At 53.0% G+C, this 24,841-nt stretch overlaps 1 protein-coding gene across 2 annotated transcripts in view; it reads left to right on the forward strand.

The window, feature by feature from the left end:
* The first annotated feature begins 18,744 nt into the window (after nucleotides 1-18,744).
* The window catches only part of COL13A1 (collagen type XIII alpha 1 chain), a 139,274-nt gene continuing 133,177 nt past the window's right edge, over nucleotides 18,745-24,841 (forward strand). For both annotated transcript variants that reach the window (XM_046027961.1, XM_046027962.1), the window contains exon 1: nucleotides 18,745-19,523. In XM_046027961.1, the coding sequence (XP_045883917.1) occupies nucleotides 19,230-19,523 (294 nt within the window). In that variant the 5' untranslated portion in view covers nucleotides 18,745-19,229. The remainder of the gene's footprint in view (nucleotides 19,524-24,841) is intronic.

The raw sequence follows: 24,841 nt of genomic DNA on the forward strand, positions 1-24,841 counted from the left end.
TTGCTTACATATGAAGGAAGGCTTAGAAACAGCCTGGTCTCATAGGCAGGGCAAGCCCTTTCCTTGTGATCTAATTTCACATCTAGCTCTCGTTTTCCATAAGCACTGATGCCTTCAAACAGAACCTGTTTAATTTACGAGATATGGATTAGTGGGATTGATTGAATGAAAGTGGAAGATACCAGAACTCCGTGGCAGTGAAGAATCATGACATCTCAGGGTGGGGTTGGGGTGGGGGCTTCAAGGTCTCACTGGACATTCCATCCAATGGTCTGTCTTACCATCATTGCTCGTGGGCAACAGATGGGAACTACTTCAGTTCTTTCTCTCCCAGGACGGTCCAGTCAAACTAGTGGTCACCCAAGTTTTCTCACTATCCCTAAATATGACCAAATACTTACCTTGGCATCCAGAAGGAGGTTCCAGATTCTCATTTTGAATCTGTCTGTGACTAATGACATTACCTTTACAAAGTCACTTACACCTCTCCGAATTTCCAAGGAGCCTTGATAACACCTCAGGTTTGAGTTTTAAAATATTAACCAGTGTTTCTCCCCTCTGGTATTCCCCCCTTCCATACCATGCTCCTTGCCTTGACTATAATTCCCGCATTGTTTGCTTCCCACCCCATCATACTCCAGGTCCCTCTTGGATCCTCAAGTCCCTTCATCCCCGACTAAACTGAATGCAGAACTACACCCGATAAGCCTTAACCACACCTGCATTTGCTTTAGACGATGAGATTCTGGACTTCGAGCTGACGTTTTTGGGGAGCCTCGGAAGGGGTGAGTTACTTTCGTATGTGGGAGGGTCATGCATTGCGGGGGCTGGCGGGAAACACTGCGCTAGCCAGCCTCCTGACTCCTTCAGTCAGCCCCTCCCACACAGAACTAGGATGGACTGATGTGACAAACAGACACTCAACCAGTTGAGTCACCCGGGCACCCTCCAGTTATTTTAATCTCTCCTAAAGGAGGCATGGGGAGGCTGAATGGTGGTCCCACACCCCACAGCAGAGCTAATAAACTCCAACAGAGAGTCAGTGTCTATGCCCCCAGATCCCACTCCTGTGTCTGCCCCGCCCCTTTTAGCTCCCCCTCTCCTCTCTGGGCCACATCTTCATTCAGCCCATGTTCCCATCCCACCCCATCATCACCTGGAAACAGAATCAGCGCCGACCCCCCTTCTCAAAACCGTTGTGCTCCAAAGCCAGTCCCCTACAGTGAGGCAATGGTAACCACCACCAGCAGCAGCCCAGAGTTCACGTGGCCAATCTGTGACAGACAGAGTCTGGAGCTACAGTATTTGCCAGTGGGCTCTCCTGCAGTAAGGTAGGTTAGAAATCACAGGGATGCTACAAGACATACAATTCTTGGCTTTGCTTTGAGCTTGCCGAATTGGCTCAAAGAAAGGAGGGTCCTGGCCAGAAAAGCAAGAACTTAATTAAGGCTAGGAGCCATAATATGACCGTGAAGTCTCAGTTTGGACAGTTAACCCCTTGAGCAGATATTTTCGTAACCTCCTTTGAGCTCTAGATGCAGAAACACAGCCAAAGGAAGACGGGAGGAAAGATGAACACAAGACTTCGTATTATTTGCCTCCCTGCCCTACTGTTCCCTTGGCCCGGGGAGCCTCCCCACTCTTCCTGGAATGAGCTTCTCCCACCATCGCAGGGTAAGTGCCAAGTCAGAGCCCGTGAGTCCCGCCATGCCTGCATCCCCTGTTCCCAACAGTCTCAACCCGCAACCCCAGCCCTCACGTGCCCTTATTTCTTTCAGCCTAGCATCCTCGCTTATTCACGCTCACGTCCTCCCTCCCCCAACTCTGAGCTCTCTGAGGCACGTGGGGTGGCATCTAAGTCACATCAGACTGCACCGAGGACTCCACCTGCCATGGTCCTGGCAGGGGAAGACGCTTGGTGACATCTGCTCAGCTGGACACAATCAAAGCTCCACAGAAGGGCTGTGGCCACAGAGTCCCTCCAGTTACGGGAATCCATGAACTTGAATTCTCCAAGAAGAATGTCTCTATCGGGTTAAACTCGGCTGGCTGGGCCAGGCGGGCAGAGCAAATAGTATGTGGAATGAAAAATACGTGGCAAAACTCTTCAGATTATTTAGCCATTTGAGGAAGGGCTGGTGTAGGAATTTGCTGCAAAGCCAGGCACATTCTCTTGGGAAACATTCCTAAGAGCCAGGCTTAATTTCCCCAGGGAGTGGCCCACAGTTGCCCCAGGGATGCCTTTGTCAGGGTGGCCCATCCCTGCCTTTCTCTTCTCCTCCCTTTGGAGCACCTCCTTCTTCAACACTTCACAGTAATAACCACAAAGATGATGGCCTGACCACATGACTTTGACCCACTGTAGACAAATGTTTTTTTCTTCTTAACAGACCTCATGTTTCGACACCCCCAGGAGGAAGCATTTGGCAGGGAAACAGTTTCCTCATTGAAAGTCTGGGTCTTGCACCAAATAAATCAGCTTTTAGCCCACAGTGCGTGGGGGTGGGGTAAGTCAGACACGTGCTCTACCAGTTAGGACACTTTGGGGTGCCAGTGACAGAAAACGCAACGCATCAGCCTTGGGCAAAAAGAATTTCTGCAACCTACTCCTGAAAATCCAAGAGAGCCTCAGCTTCGGGTGCAGCTTGTTCCAGGGTTTCAGACTGTCACCAAGAAGCAGTCGTGGTCTACTTCCATTTCTCAGACTTACTGTTTTCTGATTATTTTTGTTCTCAGTCTCCAAGTTGTGGGAAGATGCCTGTCAGCAGCTCCAGGAGACACGCTCCTGGATTCAAACCCAACAAAAGAGGAGTTTCTCCTTTCCTAATTACAGGAGACAAGCTCCTGGACCTGGCGGTCATTGGCCCAGAATGGGTCACACGTCTACCCTTGAACCAATCACTGAAGTCAAGAAGGCAGCGTGGCACTACTCCGCTAATCCTAGGTCACATGGTCCCCCCTGGTCTGCCCAGGTCACCTAGCCCATTCAAAGTACATGGACAGGGGCGCCTGGGTGGCTCAGTGGGTTAAGGCCTCTGCCTTCGGCTCGGGTCATGATCCCAGGGTCCTGGGATTGAGCCTCGCGTCGGGCTCTCTGCTCAGCGGGGAGCCTGCTTCCTCCTCTCTCTGCCTGCCTCTCTGCTTACTTGTGATCTCTCTCTGTCTGTCAAATAAATAAATAAAATCTTTAAAAAAAAATTTAGAAATTACATGGACAGAGAGTGGGGAAAACGGATTCTTGCCCAAAGCAAATCTGGGGTGCTGGTCATGCGGAGGGCAAAGACCGCATGAGCTGTACTAAAAACAAATATCCCATGATACAACTAAAGAGAGAACCACACAAGCAACAGCCCCCAATCCATGCTACGGCAGAGAATTGTTGGAGTCCCAGAAACACCCTCATCTCGGCATCAGTTCTGAGAATCACAAAACTTAGTTTGCTGTTTGTTATATAATTTTTTTAAGTGACAGAGAAATTGTTACAGCAACATAAACCATGTGGGCGCTGTTGTTCCAGGACTCAATTGTTCCTCCCAGTAGCCCTGTTTTCTGTTTGGGGATGGTGACTCGGGAGGGTGGGCTCTACCCGCAGCCCACACTTGGTGGAAACCAGCGAGCACCTACCACCCTCCTGCCCCCACCAGGACTGGTCCGGGGGTGAGCATGGGACCTGAGCTGGTCTGATGAGAATGGATCTCGGGACTCTTGCTGGTAACACTAAGATGTTCTTTCTCTCTGGCAGGATATGGATGGGAGAGCCGGTAGTCCTGGTGGCTGTGGGCACCCATCTGAGAACCAGAAGGAAAGTGAGGCTGAGAGCACCACAGCAGAAGAAGCAGGGGTGAGGGAGGAGAGAGGAAGAAAAAGAAAAGAAAGAGCAAGGGAAAAAGGGATGGAGGGAGGGAGAAACTGAGTCCTTGCCGACACTGTTAAACTCTAGATCAAGCACCATCTGAAGCCAGATCTGCCTATGGGTTTTTCAATTATGTCAGTCAGCTTTATTGTTCCTGCCAGTTTAGATGAAAGGTACCCCTCCCCCACCCACCTTGGTGTGGGCCCCTCTCTAGGGGCAAACCCATTCCAAGGTGCCCTACCCCTGGCATAGAAAAGCAAACTCTCTCTGGGGTTCCAGCCAGCTTCTCCGGGATCTCACCCTATAGGGGAGACTTTGTATTATTTGCAACCCAAAGCCTTCTAATGGATTCACTCAAAATGTTTTTGAGCTGCTTCTAAGTCTGGGCAGCCTGCAGAAGTGTCCATACAATAGTGCTAGGAAAGGAAATGTAGTGGGAAAGCACAGACATCTTGTTTGCATTTCACTTAAAACATTTTTTTTTCCTTAGAGGAGCAATGTGTGTTCATTGCCAAGAAAATGGAAAATTCAGAATAGGCAGACCCATTCATCAATACCCTCTAAATCCTTCCATGAGAAACTATGATTGTTTCTGTGTGTGCATTTGGAAGTATATATTGAGTCCTTGCTATGTACCATGAGTAGACCATGGGTGACCTTCACGCATGGGCCACTTTCTGCAGAAAAGACAAGTGAGACTCAGGGTGGGTAACGACCTATAGAGGGATGTGGGCGTGCCGAGAGTGTAGTCAGACAGCCCGTGGCTTCTAACTCTGGATTCAGGTCTCCTTACCGGGCCCAGACCAACAAGCTGATGTCAGAGTGTTTGCAATTTGTGCTTTGAGGGGACAGAGAGTGGCAGGTATGGGAGGAAATTAGGCCAGGATATCAGAACCTTCCTTCTAGTTCTGGCTCCGCCATCTGGGATGATCTGGGACAAGTATTTCCCTTTTTTAAATTTTTTTTTTTTTTAGGTTTTATTTGTTTATTTATTTATTTAACAGAGAGAGAGGGGGCACAAGAAAGGAGAACAGCAGAGGGAGAGGGAGACGGAGACTCCCCGCTGAACAGGGAGCCCAAAGCTGACCTCAATCCCAGGACCCTGGGATCATGACCTGAGCCAAAGGCAGATGCTCAGCCAACTGAGTTACCCAGGCGCCTCTGGGGCAAATATTTTCATTTGACTGGGGCTTGGGTGAGGGGTGCCCAGTTGACAGAGGTCAGCTGTGGGGAATGGAATAGGGTCAGCGAGTGCAGTGGCTCAGGCTGCCTGCAAGGGGCATTACTGAGAAGGCAGGGTGGGGGGTACTAAAAGAAAGAGAGTGGCTCCCTTGTCCTCCCCCAAAGAGGCATACCCTCTGCAGAGCCCCCAGGGGCCTCCCAGGACACTGGGGATGGGGGCCCACTCCTGAGGCTGCCCTAGCCTCTGGCAAAGCTCCAGCCATGTCAGAGTGGAGGCTGGAGCTGGAAACTCCCATGTCTGTGTGAAAGGCTTCATTTATCTTTCTTAGTTCTGCTTGGCCCAGGGAAACGACAGGAGAGTGTTTTACTTTCTTTTTTATTTTATTTTATTTTTTTAAGAAACTTTCCATTGTGGAAATGGCATGTGTTTATTTGTAAAAGTACAGTTATAGAAATCTGTAAGTTCTGGGGGAGGGAGATGGTTCAGGGGCCAGTACCCACCCTCTTGTATTAAAGTCAGGTCTGGGTATCTTGAGCCCCAGGATTCTGCCCTCCAAGGCCTCTCTCCTTAGAGAAAAACAGAAATCTTGCTCATGAGTGAGAAGGCAAATGCAAAAGAAGAAACCTGAAGTCCAGGGAATTGAAACATCACTGTAAAAACTGGCTGACATTTACTGAGCACTTACTGTATGCCAGGCACTGGGCTAGGCACTTTACCCATTGAATGCTCTCAGCAACCATGGGGAATGGGAATTATTATCTACACCTTACAAGGGGGAAAATCGAGTCTCAGAGAAGTAGTTATCAGCCCAAAGCGGTGAAGAAAAAGTTGTGTACCCCAAAGTCTGGCCTCAAAGCCACAGTCTTATGCCTGAGGCAGAAACATAGAGTTCACTACTGCTGGCAAAAACCTTCTATTTGGGAGAGGGAACTAAACCCCAAGGAATAGTTTGCATCTTCCCAGTACCCTAGCCCTCCTCCATCAGAACTCCTCCCTAAATTGGAAAAGGCACGACTAGGCAACCCCCTAAAGCAGGTGGCTTTTTGCGTGGGACCCCCAGGACTTCACTTTGTCCTTATTGGCCTTAGACCCTCCTGGAAAATACTTTCTTGGATAGAATGGGATAGAAGGGGAGGCACTAGGAAAGGATCAGGACCAGAAGCATTCCTGGTGCTCCTATCCACACTGAGCACATTTCCCAGAGAGGTAGGAGTCAGGGGATGGGAACCACAGTCCAGACCATCTGGCTTCCCACCCTGCCTCCTTCCTTAACAATTTGGCTCTCTGTATCTCAGTGTCCTCATTTGTTACATGGCAAATAGAAATATGTATGGTTGGGAGGATTTCATCCTGCAAGATGGTCTATATCATTAGAACAGTCTTTAGCACATAGTAAATGCTTAACAAAATTAGTTTCTATTATTCTCCGGAAATAACTCCTTTCCACCTAGTAGACCATGATGAACAAATAGTCCCAGATCTCCATGCTTAACCTGTAAATGGTCAGATACAAGATGCAGTGATCTCTTATGTTTGCTGGCCCACCCCAAGTTCATCTTGCCTGATGTCTGAAACTCAGGAGACACTTGGAATTCTCAAAAGGACCTGGTTGGGGATCCTGGGTCTTTCTGTTCCAGAAGGTTCCAACATAGCTGTGAAATTATATGGGGTACCATCTGTGACCCTCCTCTCCAGGTCCAGGTTCAGCTAGGATTTATTGAGTTAAGTAAAAGGACAGCACCTGACATTCTGGAAAAATTTGTTCTCCTTCACCCATCCTTTCTTTGTGGCCAGTTCTTGGATCATTCAGACCTGTGTTTCCCAGACATATACCCAGATGAGGCTGGTAAAACCTTAGCATCTTCACCATGATTCTCATGATCAATCACATGATCATTGCCATCCTCACCAATATCATTCCTGTCAATGTCACCATCTGATGTAAACCACATTCACCATGACCTCTGATATGGGCAGCAACAATTAATCACCATAGCGCCTCCAACGCTGATGTTGTCTTTGCTATTCTCATCGTCCTCTCTACTGTCATCCCAGTTAGGCTTCCTCTCATGTGATCATCTTAACACTCCCACGATCACATTTTGCTCATGGTCGGTCAGAGCCCTTTGGTAGCAAGTGACAGAAACCCAAGTCAACAAGCTTAATAAGAGAGAAAGAAAAAAACAGAGAGATGGGGGTTTACACACCAAAAATCAAAAGGACAAGACCATCCTAGGGATGTTGATGCCCAGGAGATTCAAACATCCAAACACCAAAAGGATACTTTCCTTCTGTCCATCACTTATCCCTGCATCTCTCTGCTGTTCATTTAATTCTCTCCTTCAGCAAACAGACCTCTGTCCAATGAGCCAGGGATTTACATTCTTACTGCATTGTGACCCAAAAGTAAAAGAATTTCTGTCTTCCAACTTCAGATTGGAAAGTTCAAGCAAAGACCCTGATCAGTGTGACTTGGTCATCCTTTGCCAATCACAATGGATACATGTGTTCTTGCAATTGGTCCAGCTTGGTCATGTGCTGAACACAGACTTGGCAGAAACTTGATGAGAACTTGGGAGAAACTTGATGAGCACATGGCTATCCTAGTTTGTACCCACACTCACTTACCCATTTACTACCACCATCTCCACCATGACCACCATAACTATCACCACCATCAGCACCACCTCATCTACCACCATCACCGTCACTACCACCAGAACCACTGTCACCTCCACAACCATCTCCACCATCACCTCCACCACCACCATCACCTCCACCATCACCACCATCACCAGCATTTCCACCATCATCACCACCATCTCCACCATCTCCAACACCACCATAACTGCCACCACCACCAGCACCACCTCAACCTACCACCATCACTGTCACTACCACCATAACCATGTCACCTCCAACACCATCTCCACCATCACTTCCACCACCACCATCACCTCCACACATCACCACCACTACCAACACCACCACCACCATCACCACCATCACCTCCGCCATCATCACCAGCACCTCCACTATCATCACCACCATCTCCACCACCACCATCACCTCCATTTCCACCATCATCATGGCCATTTCCAATACCACCGTAACTACTACCACCACAAGCACCACCTCAATTACCACCATCACTGTCACTACCACCATAACCACTGTCACCTCCACAACCATCTCCACCATCACCTCCACCACCACCATCACCTCCACCATCACCACCATCACCAGCATTTCCACCATCATCACCACCATCTCCATCACCACCATCTCCACCATTTCCAACACCACCATAACTGCCACCACCACCAGCACCACCTCAACCTACCACCATCACTGTCACTACCACCATAACCACTGTCACCTCCAAAACCATCTCCACCATCACTTCCACCACCACCATCACCTCCACGCATCACCACCACCACCACCATCACCACCACCACAACCATCACCTCCACCATCACCACCATCACCTCCACCACCATCACCACCATCTCCACCACCACCATCACCATCATTTCCACCACCATCACTGCCATTTCCAACACCACTGTAACTACCACCACCACAAGCACCACCTCAATTACCACCATCACTGTCACTACCACCATAACCACTGTCACCTCCAAAACCATCTCCACGATTACTTCCACCACCACCATCACCTCCACACATCACCACCATCTCCCCACCACCATCACCAACATTTCCACCACCATCACTGCCATTTCCAGCACCACCTAACTACCACCATCACTATCACTACCACTATAACCACCGTCACCTCCAGCACCATCTTCACTATTTCACCACCATCATCACTACCATCTCCACCACCACCATCATCCCATCACCTCTACCACCACCATCACCACCATTTCCACCACCGTCACCACCATCACCATCATGACCATCCCCACTATCACCACCATTATTACTCTTTTTCTCAGAATTATAAGGTGCTGAACTCTGAACTACACATTCGGAACCTCAACAAATTTGAATTTGATGAAGATCCCAGCCTTCCAGGAATCTTCCATCTCTGAGAAACAAGAAAGGTGACATGTTGAAGGAGCTTGGCCACAGGAGGGGAACCAAAACAGAAGTTTTGTGAACAGGGTTCAGCACCTCTGCAGCACTGTGCCTAATCCCTGGGCAGGCCCAGCGTGACAGGTGCCTGTGTCCAGCCCAGAGTGGGAGCCGCTCCTTCTGATGTGCTGGGCTCCCACCCTCACCCAACACTCACAGCCGCCACAGCCTTCAGCACATCTGCGCCCACTTCCCTGGGGGCGGGGCCTTGCTTTTGGCCCAGTGCCTCCTGCTCCTACTCCATCTCCAGGCAAATATCTGTTTCCAGATGTTGTCCCAGAGCCTGACAAAGCTGAGGGAAGACTAAAGTTAACACAACCACAGTAGACCTGACTGTCAGCAGCAAGCTCATGTCAGAAATGGATTGCCCAAAGAAAGCAAGACCCCTCATTTCCTGATGGAGGGTGGGGTGTGTATGAAAGACAAACAGGGCATTTCTCTCTCTAACTTCAGAAATAACCTCAACAAAGTCACAACCTTTAGGAAAAAGAGAAAGGAAAAAAGGCCTCCCTAATGAGGTTAACAGGAATAAATGTTCCAGGCAGTCCTGTGTTCACAGCTACTGCTAGAGAAAGAGCTAGAGGGCAAAGCGTCCTCTGGATCTACTGGCCGTTGGCTGCAGTCCAGACATTGGGTTAGGCTTGAACTGGGGGGCTGTGCTACGCCTGGTACAGAAGAGGCCTGGCCCAGCTCTGGCAATGCACTAGTGTGCTGTGTGATCTTGGAGCACACTCTGACCTCTCTGTGCAGTTTCTGCAGGTGCCATATGTTCATGGAGGCTTGGGTGATTTAATCAAGTTTCTTCTGGGCAAGGGGTAGGGACACTCCCCTCTTCAAACCAGGAGAGGTGTTCCTAAGGGGAGAGTTGATGACAGAGCTCCAGGGTCAAGACAAAGACTGTCACGGTGGTGGTGGGGATGGCTGGTGGGGGTGGGCAGAGGGCGGGGAACAGGAGAGCCCCAAGAGACATGACACCATAACTTGCAGTTCCCAGATGCTGGTAAATAGGGATCGGCTTCAGTAAACTAATTGTGCTCTTCCTTACCCGTCTGTCATCAACCAGAAACATCTGTCCCTTAACCCACAGTTGCTTGCCTTTCTGACAGCCCCCCCCCCCCCATCAGGGAGAACCCAAATCCTGGGCTGTTCCTCTGAGCACATGCTTGGGACTCCCTTCCACACCACCCCTCCCCCCCTTGCTGAGGCCCAGATTCTGAGCCCTGTGTCCACAGCTGACAGCTCGGAGGATCTGCCCCTCACTCCCACCCCTCAACTGATTGTTCTTACTCCAAAAAACTGCAAATGGGACCCGAATGGATGCCTTTGCTCATGGTTTCTGACGTCTGCCAGCAGCACAACCGTCATCATCATCTCTTCTGGATTTTGAACTGTATTAGAGCCTTGCACACATGATCTAATTTAAGGCTCCCTGGTTCCTCTGAGTAGGAATTACCATTCCCCTGCCCCCTGTGGGAGGCTGAGATCCAGAGGGGTAAAGGCACTAAAAGGCATACAGTTTGCACATGGAGAGACCAGAACTCAGAGTTTCAAGGTTTCAAAGACGGTGCTCTATTTCAACTTGACCTGAGTCAGCAGAATGCTTTCACCCAAAGCACTAACCTCAACTAGTTGATAATAGCTTTCTGCTTTGAGAAGCCTAAGGGGTGTGTGTGTTGTGGTGTTCTGTAGTTGATTAGTGATGTCTGCCTGTGGTGTGGGAATGGGAGTGTTGGTATGTATGCCAAACATGCTCTGTCCCTGCCACCTGGGAAGAAAGGGATGGAAGACACAGATGGTTGGAGCCGGTGGGGGTCAGAGGATCACATGATACAGGCCTGGCAAAAATCAACTACAAAATTTAGAAGTTCTGTTCTATTCTCTCAGCCCCTTCTAAAATTTGGATCCTTCCAGGCTCCAGAACCCTGCTCAGGACTCACCTCCTTCCTAGAGGAGATGAGTCCTGAGCAGGGTTCTGGATCTGCATCTTCACCTCAGGGATCTGCATCTTCACCTCAAACCCAAGTCTCCATCCATTTCTTCTTCTCCAAATCCCAAGTCACTCATCTGCTTGTACTTTTGGTCTTCAACTCACACTTCCTGGCACGGCATGTAGGTCCCTACAGAGGCCCCATGGAATTGAAGACTCTATGAGCACTGACTTTGGTTTTTGCTTCCACCCAGGAGCTCAGTAACAGGTGTAGAATGAATGATGGATCAGTGACATCCACCATCCCTCCTCTCAGCGGCGGGAACACAGGCTTTGAGGGGAGGTGTGAACTCCTATTTGGTCTTTGTCGAGTGTCCCCATATCTCTGCAGTTATTACAGTCACCGTGATGGTCTCGTGTTGAGTGCTGACATGGTACTGAGCATGATCACTGCATCCAATCCTCATGGTGGCCCTATGAAACAGGACTTGCTCTCCCCAGATTTTCGATTTTAAAACCAGTTGCAGAGAGACGCCATTATTCGCCCAAGATCACACTGCCAGTAAACAGTGGGGCCAGCTCCCAAAACAACTCGGAACAGCCTCTAAGTGAGCAGAACTTGGGCTGCAGAGGTGCACCTTCCCGGTGATGGAACGAGGCCAGGTGGGAGATGTCTGCTGAGTTATTATTGGACCACCGGCCAGAGGGATGTGGGCTATTTGAAGCTGGTCTAGGAAGGGTGTGGGCATTAGGGTGGAGAGTTGGGCATGGCCTTTGGGGACACAATAGGCCCCAAATACGACTTTTTCGAGTCACATGAACTTATAGACGGGTCCTACCAAATATTCTTCTCAGACTGCAGGAGACAGTTCCATCTGTGGCTTCCAAGGGAGCGCACATCCTGCATCAGGCTCTTGGGTCGTCCGCTCCCACACGAATCTGGCCTTGGCCATGTGACTCGTTTGGGCCACCTGTCAGACATGAGCAAGTGTCATCCAAGCAGAGGCATCATAAGCATTTGCCCACTGGTGCTGGTTCTGTTGGAATGCTCCCTTTGAAAGTTGGCTACCATGCTGTAAAGACTCTGGAATGATGAGAAGACACCTAGAGTGGCCCTGGAGAAGGAGAGGCCACCTAGAATGTCGCAGCCCCAGAAGAGCCTGTGCCAAGATCCCCCAACACAGCCACGACTCCATGGAACAGAAGAACCACTCTGCTGAACCCTATCAACTCACAGAATTGTGCGAAACAGTAAATCATTCCGTTGAAGGCAGGAAGTCTCGGGGTAGTGTGTTATGCAACTGCAGACAGCTGCAGTCCTGTCCGTGGTCACAGCCACGGTCACTCCCAGACATGGTTGGGATCCCACCTGCTCAGAAGCAGGTATGTGTTCCTACGTGCATGTCTGGACCCAAGCCCTTTATAAGCACAGAGCTCAGCACACGCCCCTTTTGGGGCACATGCATGGGTGCACGCGCACACACACACACACACACACAAGGAGTGACTTGGAGACAGCCCACTGGCACCATGGGGCTGCTCTGGTCAGCCATGGCATCTGCACTGCCCTGGATGTGCCCTCCTGTGTGCGGGTGCAGAAATGACCATGACGTCACATGCCCCAGAACACAAGAGCCCATAAAGGCGAGTACCCGCAGTGAGAGCAGAGCAAGACGGCAGCTGTGATCACGCCCGCCCCAGACATACACACAGTCGATCGTGGCCTGAGACCATGCACACCCAAACGCCTCCAAGCCCCACGGCCGTCTTGAAGGGGCCCCTGGCCATGTCATCAGTGCAGCCTCCGCACCTGGCCCCACTCTCTACTTAATGAGCGAGTTTGTTTTGGCCCCAGTTAACAAGGCTCCCAGGGCTCCCCCCCCCCCCCGGGCAGGCTGGCCCTCCCCCGCACATCTGCAGCCCCTGCCCCTTGACCCCCATCCTCTGCTCTGCAGCCACAGCCGGAGAACTGATTGGCGTGGCTGTATGGGAAGGAAGTGGGGACTCAGGAAAAGGCATTTCCAAATGTCTGATCTACAGCTCCAAGCAGGGGCCCTGGGCTGGCCCCCAAGCCCCAGAGCACTCTCTCCAGAGTTGCCGCATGCTACTGTACTCTCACCGGGGCAGACGTTTCATTCAAAGCTCGTACAAAGGCGAGATTGACAGCTAGAGCCCGAGAGAACTGCTTTCCTCACCTTCTCTCTACCCAGAGCCTGAGCTCAGCTCGTGTTCTTTGGGAGCTGGGACTCCCCATACCTGGGGCAGGGGCACAGCCCCTGCCTGACTGGCTCCCCTTCGCCCTTGGGACAGAGTCCAAACCTCTTGTCTTGCCCAGCCCTTGCTTGCCTCTTCACCCTAAGCCCTCACTCTCCAAACTGCGTACTTCAAACACAGTCGGCTACTCATAGTTTCCCCAAAGCGCCATGTTCCTTCTTACCTCTGGGCTTTTACACAGAAAGATCCTTCTGCTGGACAAGCCCTCCCCACACCGCAGTATCTGACTAACTCAGCTCGTCCTCTAGGCCCCACCCCTCCCCCAAGCCTACGAGGGGCTCCTCTTCTACGCTCCCATGACCTGTACTGTAACACTGTCCCTGTGCACCTCCACCACGAGCCTGCCACGTGGGACAGGCATGTTCCCAACACCAGCGGGGGGCCTGGCAACAGAAAGCACTCCGTGAATATTCACTGAGTAGATGAATTTTTGAGCTGGGAAGGCCTTTAGCCATCCCAACTCTCCTTTCCCTTCCTTGCCCACCAACCTCTAAATCTTGTGTAAGAGGAAGCAGATGCACAGGGTAAGATAATATGACAGGGAGAGAGCAGGAACCTGAACTCATCCATCATCTGCTCATTTGTGGATTCACTCAAACGCCATCTCTCGGGCCTCCATGCTGTGCAGAGTGCTGAGCATACAGGGCTAAACACAGTCCACCCCTGCTCTCTAGAAACTCACAGCCTAGGGGAGAGGGCAGCCACAGGTCACAGGACGTGGTTTGTGCAACACAAGACAGACTAAATAACAGTGGCTCTAATGAGGAAAGTTAATTCTCCTTCCCATGGAAGTCTAGGCTTGTCTAGCAACTTGAACCCACAAAACCCCCGGGGGGCCCAGGTCCCTTCTATCTCATTGCTCGATGCATGCAAGATTTAGAAACAGAGCTGGGAAGAGTGCCGTCTGTGCCAGCGATCCTAAAGCCTTGGAGAGAAGTAAGCAACAGGGAGAGTGCAATGCATGGGAGATGTTCTGGCAGGTCCCGGGCCAGGCCACCTTGGGCTCGGTTTCCCAGTATATAGCTACTATGCAGGAAAGTTGGGTCAGTTTAGATGCTAGGTGTGGGATAGGTGGTGGGAGCAGGGGAATCCAAGAGAAAGAACAAATCTGAAAGAAACTAAGGAGGTAGAATCAAGAGGACTTGGTCCCAAATGGACAAAAGATGTAAGGAGGAGGGAGAAGGCATCCGTCCAGCCTGAGCAGCAGGTGATGCCAATGCCAGATGCCAGAGGAACGACAGGGAGGAGGAATAGGGGACACTGCATATGAGGTGAGCTGGTGGGGAGGGGAGCTCTTAACGAGCTGCCAGGAAGCAGCTGGAGGTGGGTGAGGAGTGCTGGGCGCAGGCTGTGGGTTCGCACTGGAGAATCATCATGAGCTAGACAGAACCTGGAGCTCAGGAGGGACATGCTCACCCCAGGGAAAGCGCTCAGGGCAGTGATTTTCTACCCTGTGTGTACACCCCAAAGTGTCGGGGAACTTCTATAAACAGGATGGGAGATTGGGATTCCCTGTTCCCCTACTCTGACCACGAAGGTGACTCACTCTCTAAGACGGGGAGCCCGTCTGTGACTCTGGGTTCTTTTCCTTGGGAGATAAGAAACCCAACTCAAACTAGCTTGAGCAAAAATGACTCCTGTCATGAAAAAAGTGCCTGCATAGATGAGTTTCAGGCACAGTTTGATCCGAGAGTTTAACGTCTTCAGGACTCCATCTCTCTGCACCTCTGCTTGCCTCTGTGCTCACTTCATTTTTTTTTAAAGGTTTTTTTTTTTAATTTATTTATTTGACAGAGAGAGAGAGAGAGAGAGAGAGATCACAAGTAGAGAGGCAGGCAGAGAGAGAGGGGGATGCAGGCTCCCTGCTGAGCAGAGAACCCAATGTGGGGCTCGATCCCAGGACCCTGAGATCATGACCTGAGCCGAAGGCAGTGGCTTAACCCACTGAGCCACCCAGGTGCCCCTGTGCTCACTTCATTTTGAGGCAAGATCTTTAGGAATTGTGGCAAGATGCCTCCTGCAGCTCTGGTTGGTACCCTCTTAGAAAGCCCTTCCCAATCTTAGAAGACAGAGCTGGGCATGGGGTCAGCCGCACCGGAGTCACGTGCACTGGGGGTAAGGGATCCCTCAGAGGAAACTGAGCCAAAGATATGGGGACAAGTGAGAATAGGGTCTGGAGATAAAACAGGCACTCCCGTGGTCTCTACGAGTGATTCTGACGTGCAGTCAGATTAAGAGCTGTGGGGAACACGGCCCAGCTGAGGCTGACTGTCCTGAGGAGATATAACCCCCATTTTTGATCCGGGGAATGAAAGAGGAGTCTTCAGGACAGACTAAAAATCAGGCCAGAGTAGACAGGCAGTGGGCTCAGAAGCTGGGATGGTAAGAGCTTCAGAAGTGGGAGGCTGAAGTTGTCAAAGCCTCAAGCGAGAAGAAGAGAAGTGGGGTTTGTGCACTAAAATTGGACTTGGGGAGAATGACAGGACGTTCAGGTGCAGCGAGCTGGTGAGTGAAGGGTGGACGTTCTGGCAGAAAGTCCCGCAGGAGCAAATACATGAAAGCAGAAGAGCACAGAAAGTACTTGATGAACTGCACGGCCCATGTGCACGCGGCCTTTTTTCTTAACTTTCTATCCCAGTACCCAGAATATCTGCTTTTCTCTAGGAGTAGAAGCATGGTCACAGAGCAAGCTCAGACTCTTTGGGTTAATGTCCAAAGTCTTCTTACTACAAAAAAGAAAGCCTTCCTGAACCCCAGGATCCCTGCCCTTCTTCCTGGGAATCCCCAAAGCACTTTCTTGTGGCCTGTGCGCTGTTTTGTGGATTTTCACTGTTCTGCTTCATGTGGTGGTTGTTTTTGAACACACCCAATCTTCCCCACTGGGTTCTGATCTCCTGAAATGTCAGATTTATTCAGCCCCGTGTCCGTGGGTCCCAGCCCCCACTTCTGCAGAAAGAGCATTCCAGATAAGCCCAGCTACTCTGTGCCCGTGCTAGGCAATACTTCCCTGAAAGCTGGAATTTCCCAGAACATGCAGGGAGAAGGGACGGGACATCTGGGGATGGGCCCCCCACTCAGCGTCTACCCCCAGCTCTCAGGCATGGGAAAACGGAGACTGTGACTCATTTGCTTTCTCGTGGGATTGACATTTCTTTCTGTTTCACAACTGGGAGCCCAGAAGTGGCTGCATCTTAGCTGGGACGAGCAACCCTGAGTCCTATAGAAGCAGCAGACACCACTTCTGAGACCACGCTCTGTTTCAGCCCCGTGTCTAGTGCTTTACCCGAAATATGTCATTAAGTTCCCCAAGCTCGCACAGCTGTGATTTAGACCCAGGCTTCTCGGACTCTAGAGCCCCCTGGAAGCCCCCAAGGCTCAGACACGTCCACTGTGATGCTGGGGTCAGGCCTGCCCCCTGTGTCCTCCTTGCTTCCAGTCACCAAGCGTGTTCCAGACCCCAACGAACCATTTCACTGCCTTAACAGTCCTGAGCGCTCCTTAAGTCCAGGAAGGGAAAGATCAGCCTATGGAAGGCAGAAGGAATGAAACTAGCCCCTCCACCCCAAGTTCAGTCCCTCCATGCCCACTTGCCTGGGGGTGAGGTGGGGTGGGGGCGGAGGTAGGTGATGCCAGTCCCTGAATCTCTGGCACCATTCTCTCAGTGCAGAAATTCTCTGGCGCCCCCTGGTGGTCGCCAACACGGTGCTCTCTCAAGGATCCTGTGTGCTTAGCCCAGTGGAGACATTCATCCCGGGTAGGGAATGAATGGCGTGGGTTTCCCACGCCAAGGAAATGCTCCAGCCGGCACTGACCTGGAACTCCTGGTCACCAGCGCTTTCCACAGCATCACTTTCTATCCCTGTGGTCCTCTGTGCGGCTGACTGACCCATCGGATTACATCTGAGTGCTACCTTACCATGATACTCTGTTAAATGTGCCATGCTGTTAGGTCAGCCCTGATACTCTGTTACATGTGAAGTTGGTGCCACTGTTATTCTAAAATGGAATCACAACACTCTTGTCACCCCACCCACATCTCACATCCCAAAGGCCAGCTTTCAGCCCCTGCCCCACGTTCCTGGGAGGTGGGCTTTCTCCAGGAACTCTATCCCCCCACCCCATTTGCAGGAATGTCAAGAGGTGCAAGGAGATAAGGTCTCTTGGGATACAGTGTTACTCAAAGTGGGGGAGGTGACGAGAGAGGAAACTACAGAATGCCCTTCAGCCCCTAGGTTTTCTCTACCTAGGAAATGACAGGAGGGAGCGCAGTTAGCTCTAAAGAAGGACTCCTGCTTGGGAGGGAGTCTGAGTGTGTGGGAGAATCGCTCACCTTCGATGGCTGGGCTGTTTGGGCAGGCTGCTCAGAGGGCAGAGAGATGTAGTGGGTCACAGATCAGTGCCAGGCAGGAAGGAGGGGAGTCAGGAGCCGGATTCTCCAATACCTTGGAATGGACCTTTCTGCTCAGTTTTATTTTCCTGTACCTTGTTATGTCTTGCTTCTGAAAGAGAGAAAAGGTCAGTTCCGCCACCCCCTGGAGGGTTGACTTTTCAGCCCAGAGTAAAGATGTTAAAGATGTGGTAGGTGGGGGGCGCTTGGATGGCTCAGTGGGTTAAAGCCTCTGCCTTCGGCTCAGGTCATGGTCCCAGGGTCCTGGGATCGAGCCCCGCATCTGGCTCTCTGCTTGGCAGGGAGCCTGCTTCCTCCTCTCTCTCTCTCTATGCCTGCCTCTCTCCCTACTTGTGATCTCTGTCAAATAAATAAATAAAATCTTAAAAAAAAAAAAAAAAAAAGATGTGGTAGGTGGAAAGAGCCCCCACCAAAAGCTCAGGGCTGCAGGGCTCAGGAAATACAGAAACAATGTGAAACTGATTTGGGGTGAGAGAGAGGGGATGAGACCCCAGACACGTGGGGGTGGGAGCAATGGTGGCTGAAGGGATTTAGATCGTCCTGCTCAAGATCTTGAAATCCATCCAGGTGCCCAACAAGAACACAGCCAGGCTCCTTGGACTATCCTTAAGGCTGCCTTGGCCAACTTTTCGGAAAGCAGTTATCCTGGCCCCACGACTTTGGTGGAAGGCAGACAGGGCCCTCGGTGTGAATCCGGAGAAAGGGAGAGAAGTAAAGTCCCGCTCCACTCCACACCCCCTTCCTGCCTATAAATAACCCCAAGTGTCACTTCAAAGGGGACAGGGAGCGCGGGAGAGGGGCTCCCGGGCGGACGGGTTGGGGCGGCGGGCCCAGCACACCACGCCCCCCACCCCGGGCGAGTTTGCATAAATAAATAAATCCAAGCCGTCGGCCCCGCAGGAGGTGGAGGAGTAGAGGGGAGGAGGAGGAGGGAGGGGGGTGGGAGAGATTAGTTTGGGAAGTAGCACGGATTGCTCATCCGATCCGTTCAGCGGCGGCTAGTGTGTCAAGTTACAGAGGCGCCGGAATCGGCCCCAACGCTCCTCGGCAGCGGCCACGACCCACCTCTGCCCATGGGGCCCTCCATGTGCGCCCCTTCGTCCCGGGACTGAAACCGACTCGCCCGGGAGGTGCGAGACACCAAGAAGGACGGACAGCGCAGAACCAACTCCAGGACTCTGCAGATACTCGAAGGGGAAAACGGGGCGGAGAGGAGAGCCGTCCAGATTCCCCTAACTTTCCTGGACTTGGAACGTTCTTCGAAGTAATTTTCTTCTCACCTGGGTGTACCCCGATTACCGCTGGTGGTGTTTTTTCGGCTTTCCCCCTCCTGCCGCTCCTTTTTCCATCCTCTGCCGGGAGCAAAGGAAAGGGACATTTTTCCCCCCTGCCCACAGCTCGGATAGCGCCTCAGGGCAGCGGCGCCCGCTTTTATTTATTCTATTTATTTATTTATTGGTTCTCAAGACTCGAGGGGATGGTAGCCGAGCGCGCCCGCAAAGCGGCAGCAGCCGGTGCCCGCGGCCCCGGGGAGCCCAGCGCGCCCGCGGCGGTGGCGCTGGCGGTGGCGCCGGCGGAGCGCTGCGCGCGGCTGCCGAGCCCGGGGTCCTGCGGGCTGCTGGCGCTGGCCCTGTGCTCGCTGGCGCTCAGCCTGCTCACCCACTTTCGGACCGCCGAGCTGCAGGCCCGGGTGCTGCGCCTGGAAGCCGAGCGTGGGGAGCAGCAAATGGAGACGGCTATTTTGGGACGAGTCAACCAACTGCTGGATGAGGTCTGTGCTCTTTGTTGCTGGCTTTTATCCCTCCCGGCGGCGCCCCCTCGCGCAGCCTCCGAACTTTCGACCGGCGGGCGCCCGCGGGCGCTTGCTGTGCTCCGAGGGGCGTGGGGCGCCCGGGTCCCGAAGCAGCTGTCTGCCTGTTGGTGGGGGCGGGGACGGACGCGGCCTTGCGGGGACTCGGAGGGCCCGGAGGCCCCGAGGACCCCGGCGGCTTGCGCGGGACCCTTCAGCTCCCGCGCCCGGCGGGCGCCCCCACGTCCCGCGCTGAGAGCGCCAGGGCGCGCGGGGCAGGTGGAGGAAGGCAAGGGGCGGGGAGGCGCGCGGAGGCTGCCAGGCCCCACTTCTCTCTCCCGGCACTCCGCCAGGGCGGTGTGAGAGCCGTCCAGCGCCCACGCGGCGGGATGTGTGCCCGATGGCCCTGGCTGAGGCTGGCTGGGCCCCCGCGGCCCTCGCATCCATCCCTTGAGGATCATTGCTGCCAGACTTTTATCGCCATGTTCAGCTGGGAAGAGAACCATCCAGGGGGCTGAGAGGGACTGATGGAGCTGTCCTTGCAGGGAGTGGTGTCCTGGTTCCTCCCCACTGCCCCCAGGCCGTGGTCTCCCTGGTTCTGATGTCCTTGGGCTCAAATAAGCCTATACCCTCTTGCTTCTAAGCCACGTTTGCTGTCCCTGGTCCCCTGGAATGGTCCCCATCATTTTATGTTTGTGTGTTTTTCTGGGAAAATGATGCTGAGCTTTGCCCCCTTCTGAAATGCCCTTGAACCCAAGTGGGTTAAAAGCCATTAGTGTCTCTTAGCCATAGCAATCTTGGGAGTACATGGAGAGCTCACCCTCCCCAGGAAGGAGAGACATGTGGTCTCACTGGTGCCACCAGAGGAAGAGCTGGCCAGTGGGAGTGGGAATCCTGGTGACTTAGGAGACTCTGGATAGCACAAGGGATCGGGGGCTCAAATGAAGGAAAGGACCACATGTGAGGGCTACGGTGGTCTGGGAAGAGGTTCTGGAACGGGCTGGCCGTGGAAGGTTTCCCTGAGCAAGAACTGGGAGGGGACACCTTACTTAGTCAGAGGTGGTGTGGAACAGGAAGGAGCAGGGAGGAGGTTTTTATCCCCACTCTGCTACTTAGAGCCCTGTGAGCAGCAAATACCCTCACCCCTCTGAGCTCGCAAACTGGTTGTAATGGTTGGCGTCGGAACCCAGTTCTAACTGAGGTGGGTGCTGTGGCCGTTCTGGCACAAGGCCCCAGTGCCCTGCAGCTGGGCTCCTCTCGGGTCCCACTCCCAAGCAAAGGCTGGTAGTTGCCCAGGCAGCTCTCTGGTGTGCTCAAGGAGAGGGAGGTCCCAGGACCAGAGCAGAACAGGTGGTACCAGTCCTGCCGGCAGCCCATTCCCATGCGCCGCCTGGACACAGGGGATCCAGGACTCTGCCAGGCCCCCTGCAAGTCCTCTGGGAAGTGTCTGGACCCAACAGCTCGAGCCAGTAGCCTCTGCCAGCTGTCTGAGAGTGTTCCCGGGGTGGCTGGGTAGTGGAGGTGGTGTCAGGGCAGCAAGGGCTCCCCCCCACCCCACTCCCCACTGCCCCCGAGGGGCCCTGGCTGCAGAGAGGCAAACGTTTGACCCCGGGAGCTCTGCTCAGTGCCTCTCTCCGTCCTCTCCCCTCCCCAGCCTCTGCTGCTGGCCAGGGCATGCCCCAGATCCTTGTTTCCTCCCCTTGAGACTTAGCCCTGTCAGGTCTCATGCTTGCATGAGGGCTGACAGTGTTATGGGCCATGTTGATTCCTCGTCTGCAAACCGGAGCTTCCGGGACAGCCACTGACTTCTAGACCTCTCATCTGCCCGAACATCTGAACTGATCCCATCTTACAGATGGGGAAATAGAGACCCACAGAGGGGCTGGGGGTTACCCCAGTCACGTGGCGAGATCCAGAAGTAGAACCCAAGTTCCTGACCCCACTTCTAGGGCTCTTCACTACGTCCTGCCACCTTCCCCTGACCGTCTGCAGTCAGGCAGGCAGCAAATGTTTCTTGAGAGCCAGCTGTGGATCCGGCATTGTGGGGGACACACTCCTGCCCTCCTAAACTCACAGGCAAATAGGGCACAAAGAAGGCACCGGGTGTGACCCCGTCATGTGACAGGAGCCGAGGAGGTCTGGGGAGTGTGTTAACATGTAACATACAGGAGGGCGGTGGCTTCCGGGGAAAGTGATTTTCGAGTGATGTCTTAAAAGGGAATCAGAGTCTTCCAGGCCAAAGGGGATAGTGGAGGGACCTTGTTCCAGGCGGCAAAGGGAACAGCTTCTGAAGGTTGGAAGCCAGAGGGAGGGGTTGGCCTTGGGGAATGGAGTGGTGCAAGATTTGGCTGCAGAGGGCCAGGGCATCTGGGTCAACAGGGGCCCCAGAGACTGTTAGATCTATGTGAAAGCACTGGGGAGCCATGGAAGGGCTTGAGGAGGGCAGTTGTGTTCCTAGAATGGGAGGGAGAGCAAGGCAGAGCAGGAAGGCGAAACGAGAGGCCGACACAGGCCACAGGAGCCTGGGGCCTGGACTGGACTGCAAGCAGGGACAGATGGGGTGAATGGGAACGGGGGCTGCAGTGGGGGCCACAGGTCGGTAGCCAAGGGCCGTGGAGCCAGAGGGAGGGCCGGTCCTGGGAGTGTAGGTGGTGGGCAACCCCCTCTATGTCTCCCCCTAGGAGACATCCCCTAGATGGGGCCTATAGTCCAGGGCTTCATGAAGGGGCACTCAAAGGGCCGCACTGCCCCAAATAATTATGCGTGACTCATTATCCGTACGTGAATTAAAATCAAATACTATTTAAAATTAAGTTTATCTGTCACACTGGCCTCCTTCCAGGTTAGTGCTCAAGAGACACGCAAGGCCAGTGGCTACCCATTGGACAGTGCGGATATAGAACATATGTATCTTCGTAGAAAGTTCTGTGGGACAGCATTGCTCTAGGAGCAAACCACTTCTGGGCCAGCAAAAGTATCTTGGAGCAACTCAAGGCTTCCCTCTGCCCTCGGCCTTCCCTTTCCTAGGTGTGCTCTTTCAGTGGGAGCAAGGACAAAAGTGAGAATGGGGAGAGGCCGAAAGCAAGAGGCTGACCGGAGGAAGCCCCAGTGAGAAGAAAAGGCAGAGGAGAGCTGGGGACGCGGTTTTGTCAACAGAGTGATTCTATGACGCGGACATGCAGAGGCTTCCTGCTCTAAAGGGTGCACAGGCACCTCATGCCATTCCCAGAACAGTATGGGTGCTCCCAGGGGGCTCCTGAGGATGTGGGGCAAGCAGGTCATTCTGGAGCAGGTAGGCCTGGGCCATTCTCTGAAGGAAGAAAGAAGGCCATCAGACAGGGCAGTCCTGGGGAGGCCCACAGCCTACTCGGTGGCCTAGAGGCAGGAACCCAAGGGTATAGGCACACCACCCATCCCAGTGGGGAAAGCAGGATGCTGGGCAGAGACCAAATCTGGGAGGCTGGCAGAAGGCCAGGCCGAGGGGACCCATGGGAGAGGAGCCTGGAAGGAGGCAGGCCAGAGGCAGATGCAAGCAGAAGGCCTGGATCTGATGGGCCTGGCCACTGGGAGGGGAGGGTCAGGGCGGAGAGAAGAGGATGGGGGTGGGGAGCCGCTTGCAGGGAGCTGGCAGTGTGGTTTCCAGACCTCAGGCCCCACACTTCCCCCATCAGTGCCTCTCTCCTGGGCTGGAACCCTTAACGAGTGCTCCAGCTGCCTGTTGCTTGCTTTGCTTGCTGGAAAGAAAAGAACTGGAATGTCCCAAACGGAGGAAATCAGATGGCACCCAGGGCTGGGCAGCAGGTGTGCTGTGAAAGAGAAGGGACTGGAGTTGAGAATAGCCAAATCCACATTGTCAGCCAAAGGGCGGGGGAGGGGGCAACGGGTGTCGGCAGCCACCTTCCAGGTGGGCATTGGGGGATGCCAGGCAGACTTCCCTTCCCTTGACAGTAAGACTAACGGCACCCCTGATGTGAGTGTCTCACACTGACATGGTACATATGGCAGCCCATGCTGTGCTTGGTATCTCTTCCAGTCCTCACAGCCTCCCTAAGGGACGGACGCTCTCATTGCCCCATTTTACAGATTAGAAGACTGATGTCACTGTACCCTCCATCCTGCTATCTGTGATAGAATCCTTTGGGTGTCAAGGGCATTTTCCACCTCTAGGTGTTCAAGATCAAGAGCAATTTCCTGACTCTCAGTTAAAAGAAAAATACAGAGCAATATCTGTTACAGATAACGCCTGGGAGAGTTGTTAACGTTTTATAGCTTTTCCAAAGACCTTAAAACTAGCAGGTAGCTCTGAACCAAACTGAGAACCTCATTAAGTAGCCACCCCTCATGGGAAGTTGGTGGGAAAGTCGAAGCCTCTGAGACAGGGTGCCATCTGCCTTAAGCATAGTTTGACACTCTCAGAAAGATGTCTTTTTCATCTTACTCCTAATCATTTTCAGCTTGCGCCAGCGCCCTCTGGAAAGCCTTCCCCATGCCACTCCAGTCCCCAGTGGGCTCTCTCCCTGCTCTGACTTCCTGAAGAACTTGCTGCCATGCCAGACATCTAGCTCAGAGAAGGAGAATGTAGACATGGTGTGAGCCTAGACGGACCTCAGAATCCTTCTCAACACAGCCCTCCAGACTGCCACTCCCTGCCTGTTAGAGTCAATGCCCATCTATTTGCCACTCGTGGCTCGGCCTCAAGCACAGGGTGTTCTCCTCTCTATTGCCTTTAAATAGCTCGTCTCTGCATTTGCGCACACCCAAGCCAGCAGCCGGGAGCAGGGCTCACAGTCACCAAGTCCCTTACTGAGCCTAACCCGGGACTTGGCTCACCACTTCGTTGCTGGTTTAGGTCCCTCTGCTAGGGGCTATGAAAGCCATCTCTGTCGCTGCCCTCCCCACATGCAGACCCCAGACCTGGCTGTAGGTTCAGCGTTTGCTCCGGGCGCACTATGAGGAGGTGGGTGTTTCCCAGCAACCGGCAGAGAGGAAAGGACGCACTCCGCCCAAGTCAGGGCTGCACCATGGGGCTGGCTGGGAGAGTGGGGGTGGCTCAGTGGGCTGGGTTCCTGCCTAGACAGGGCAGCTGGGGGTATCTATCCCGTCCCATCCCCTACTCCCAATGGTCAGGAGCTTCCTCTTCACCTGCCCAGGCTCCCTGGCATATTTTTCATTTGGGCAAAAGAGTCACGTGGGCAAGCCCACAGCATGCAAGGTCGCTTGGACATCTGCCACTAACTGGTCATGTGACCTGAGCTTCAGGGTTCTGATCTGGAAAATGGGGATGCCAACATCCTTCTTAC

The sequence above is a fragment of the Meles meles genome, chromosome 13 (assembly GCF_922984935.1).
Source record: "Meles meles chromosome 13, mMelMel3.1 paternal haplotype, whole genome shotgun sequence".
Classification (NCBI taxonomy): Eukaryota; Metazoa; Chordata; class Mammalia; order Carnivora; family Mustelidae; genus Meles; species Meles meles.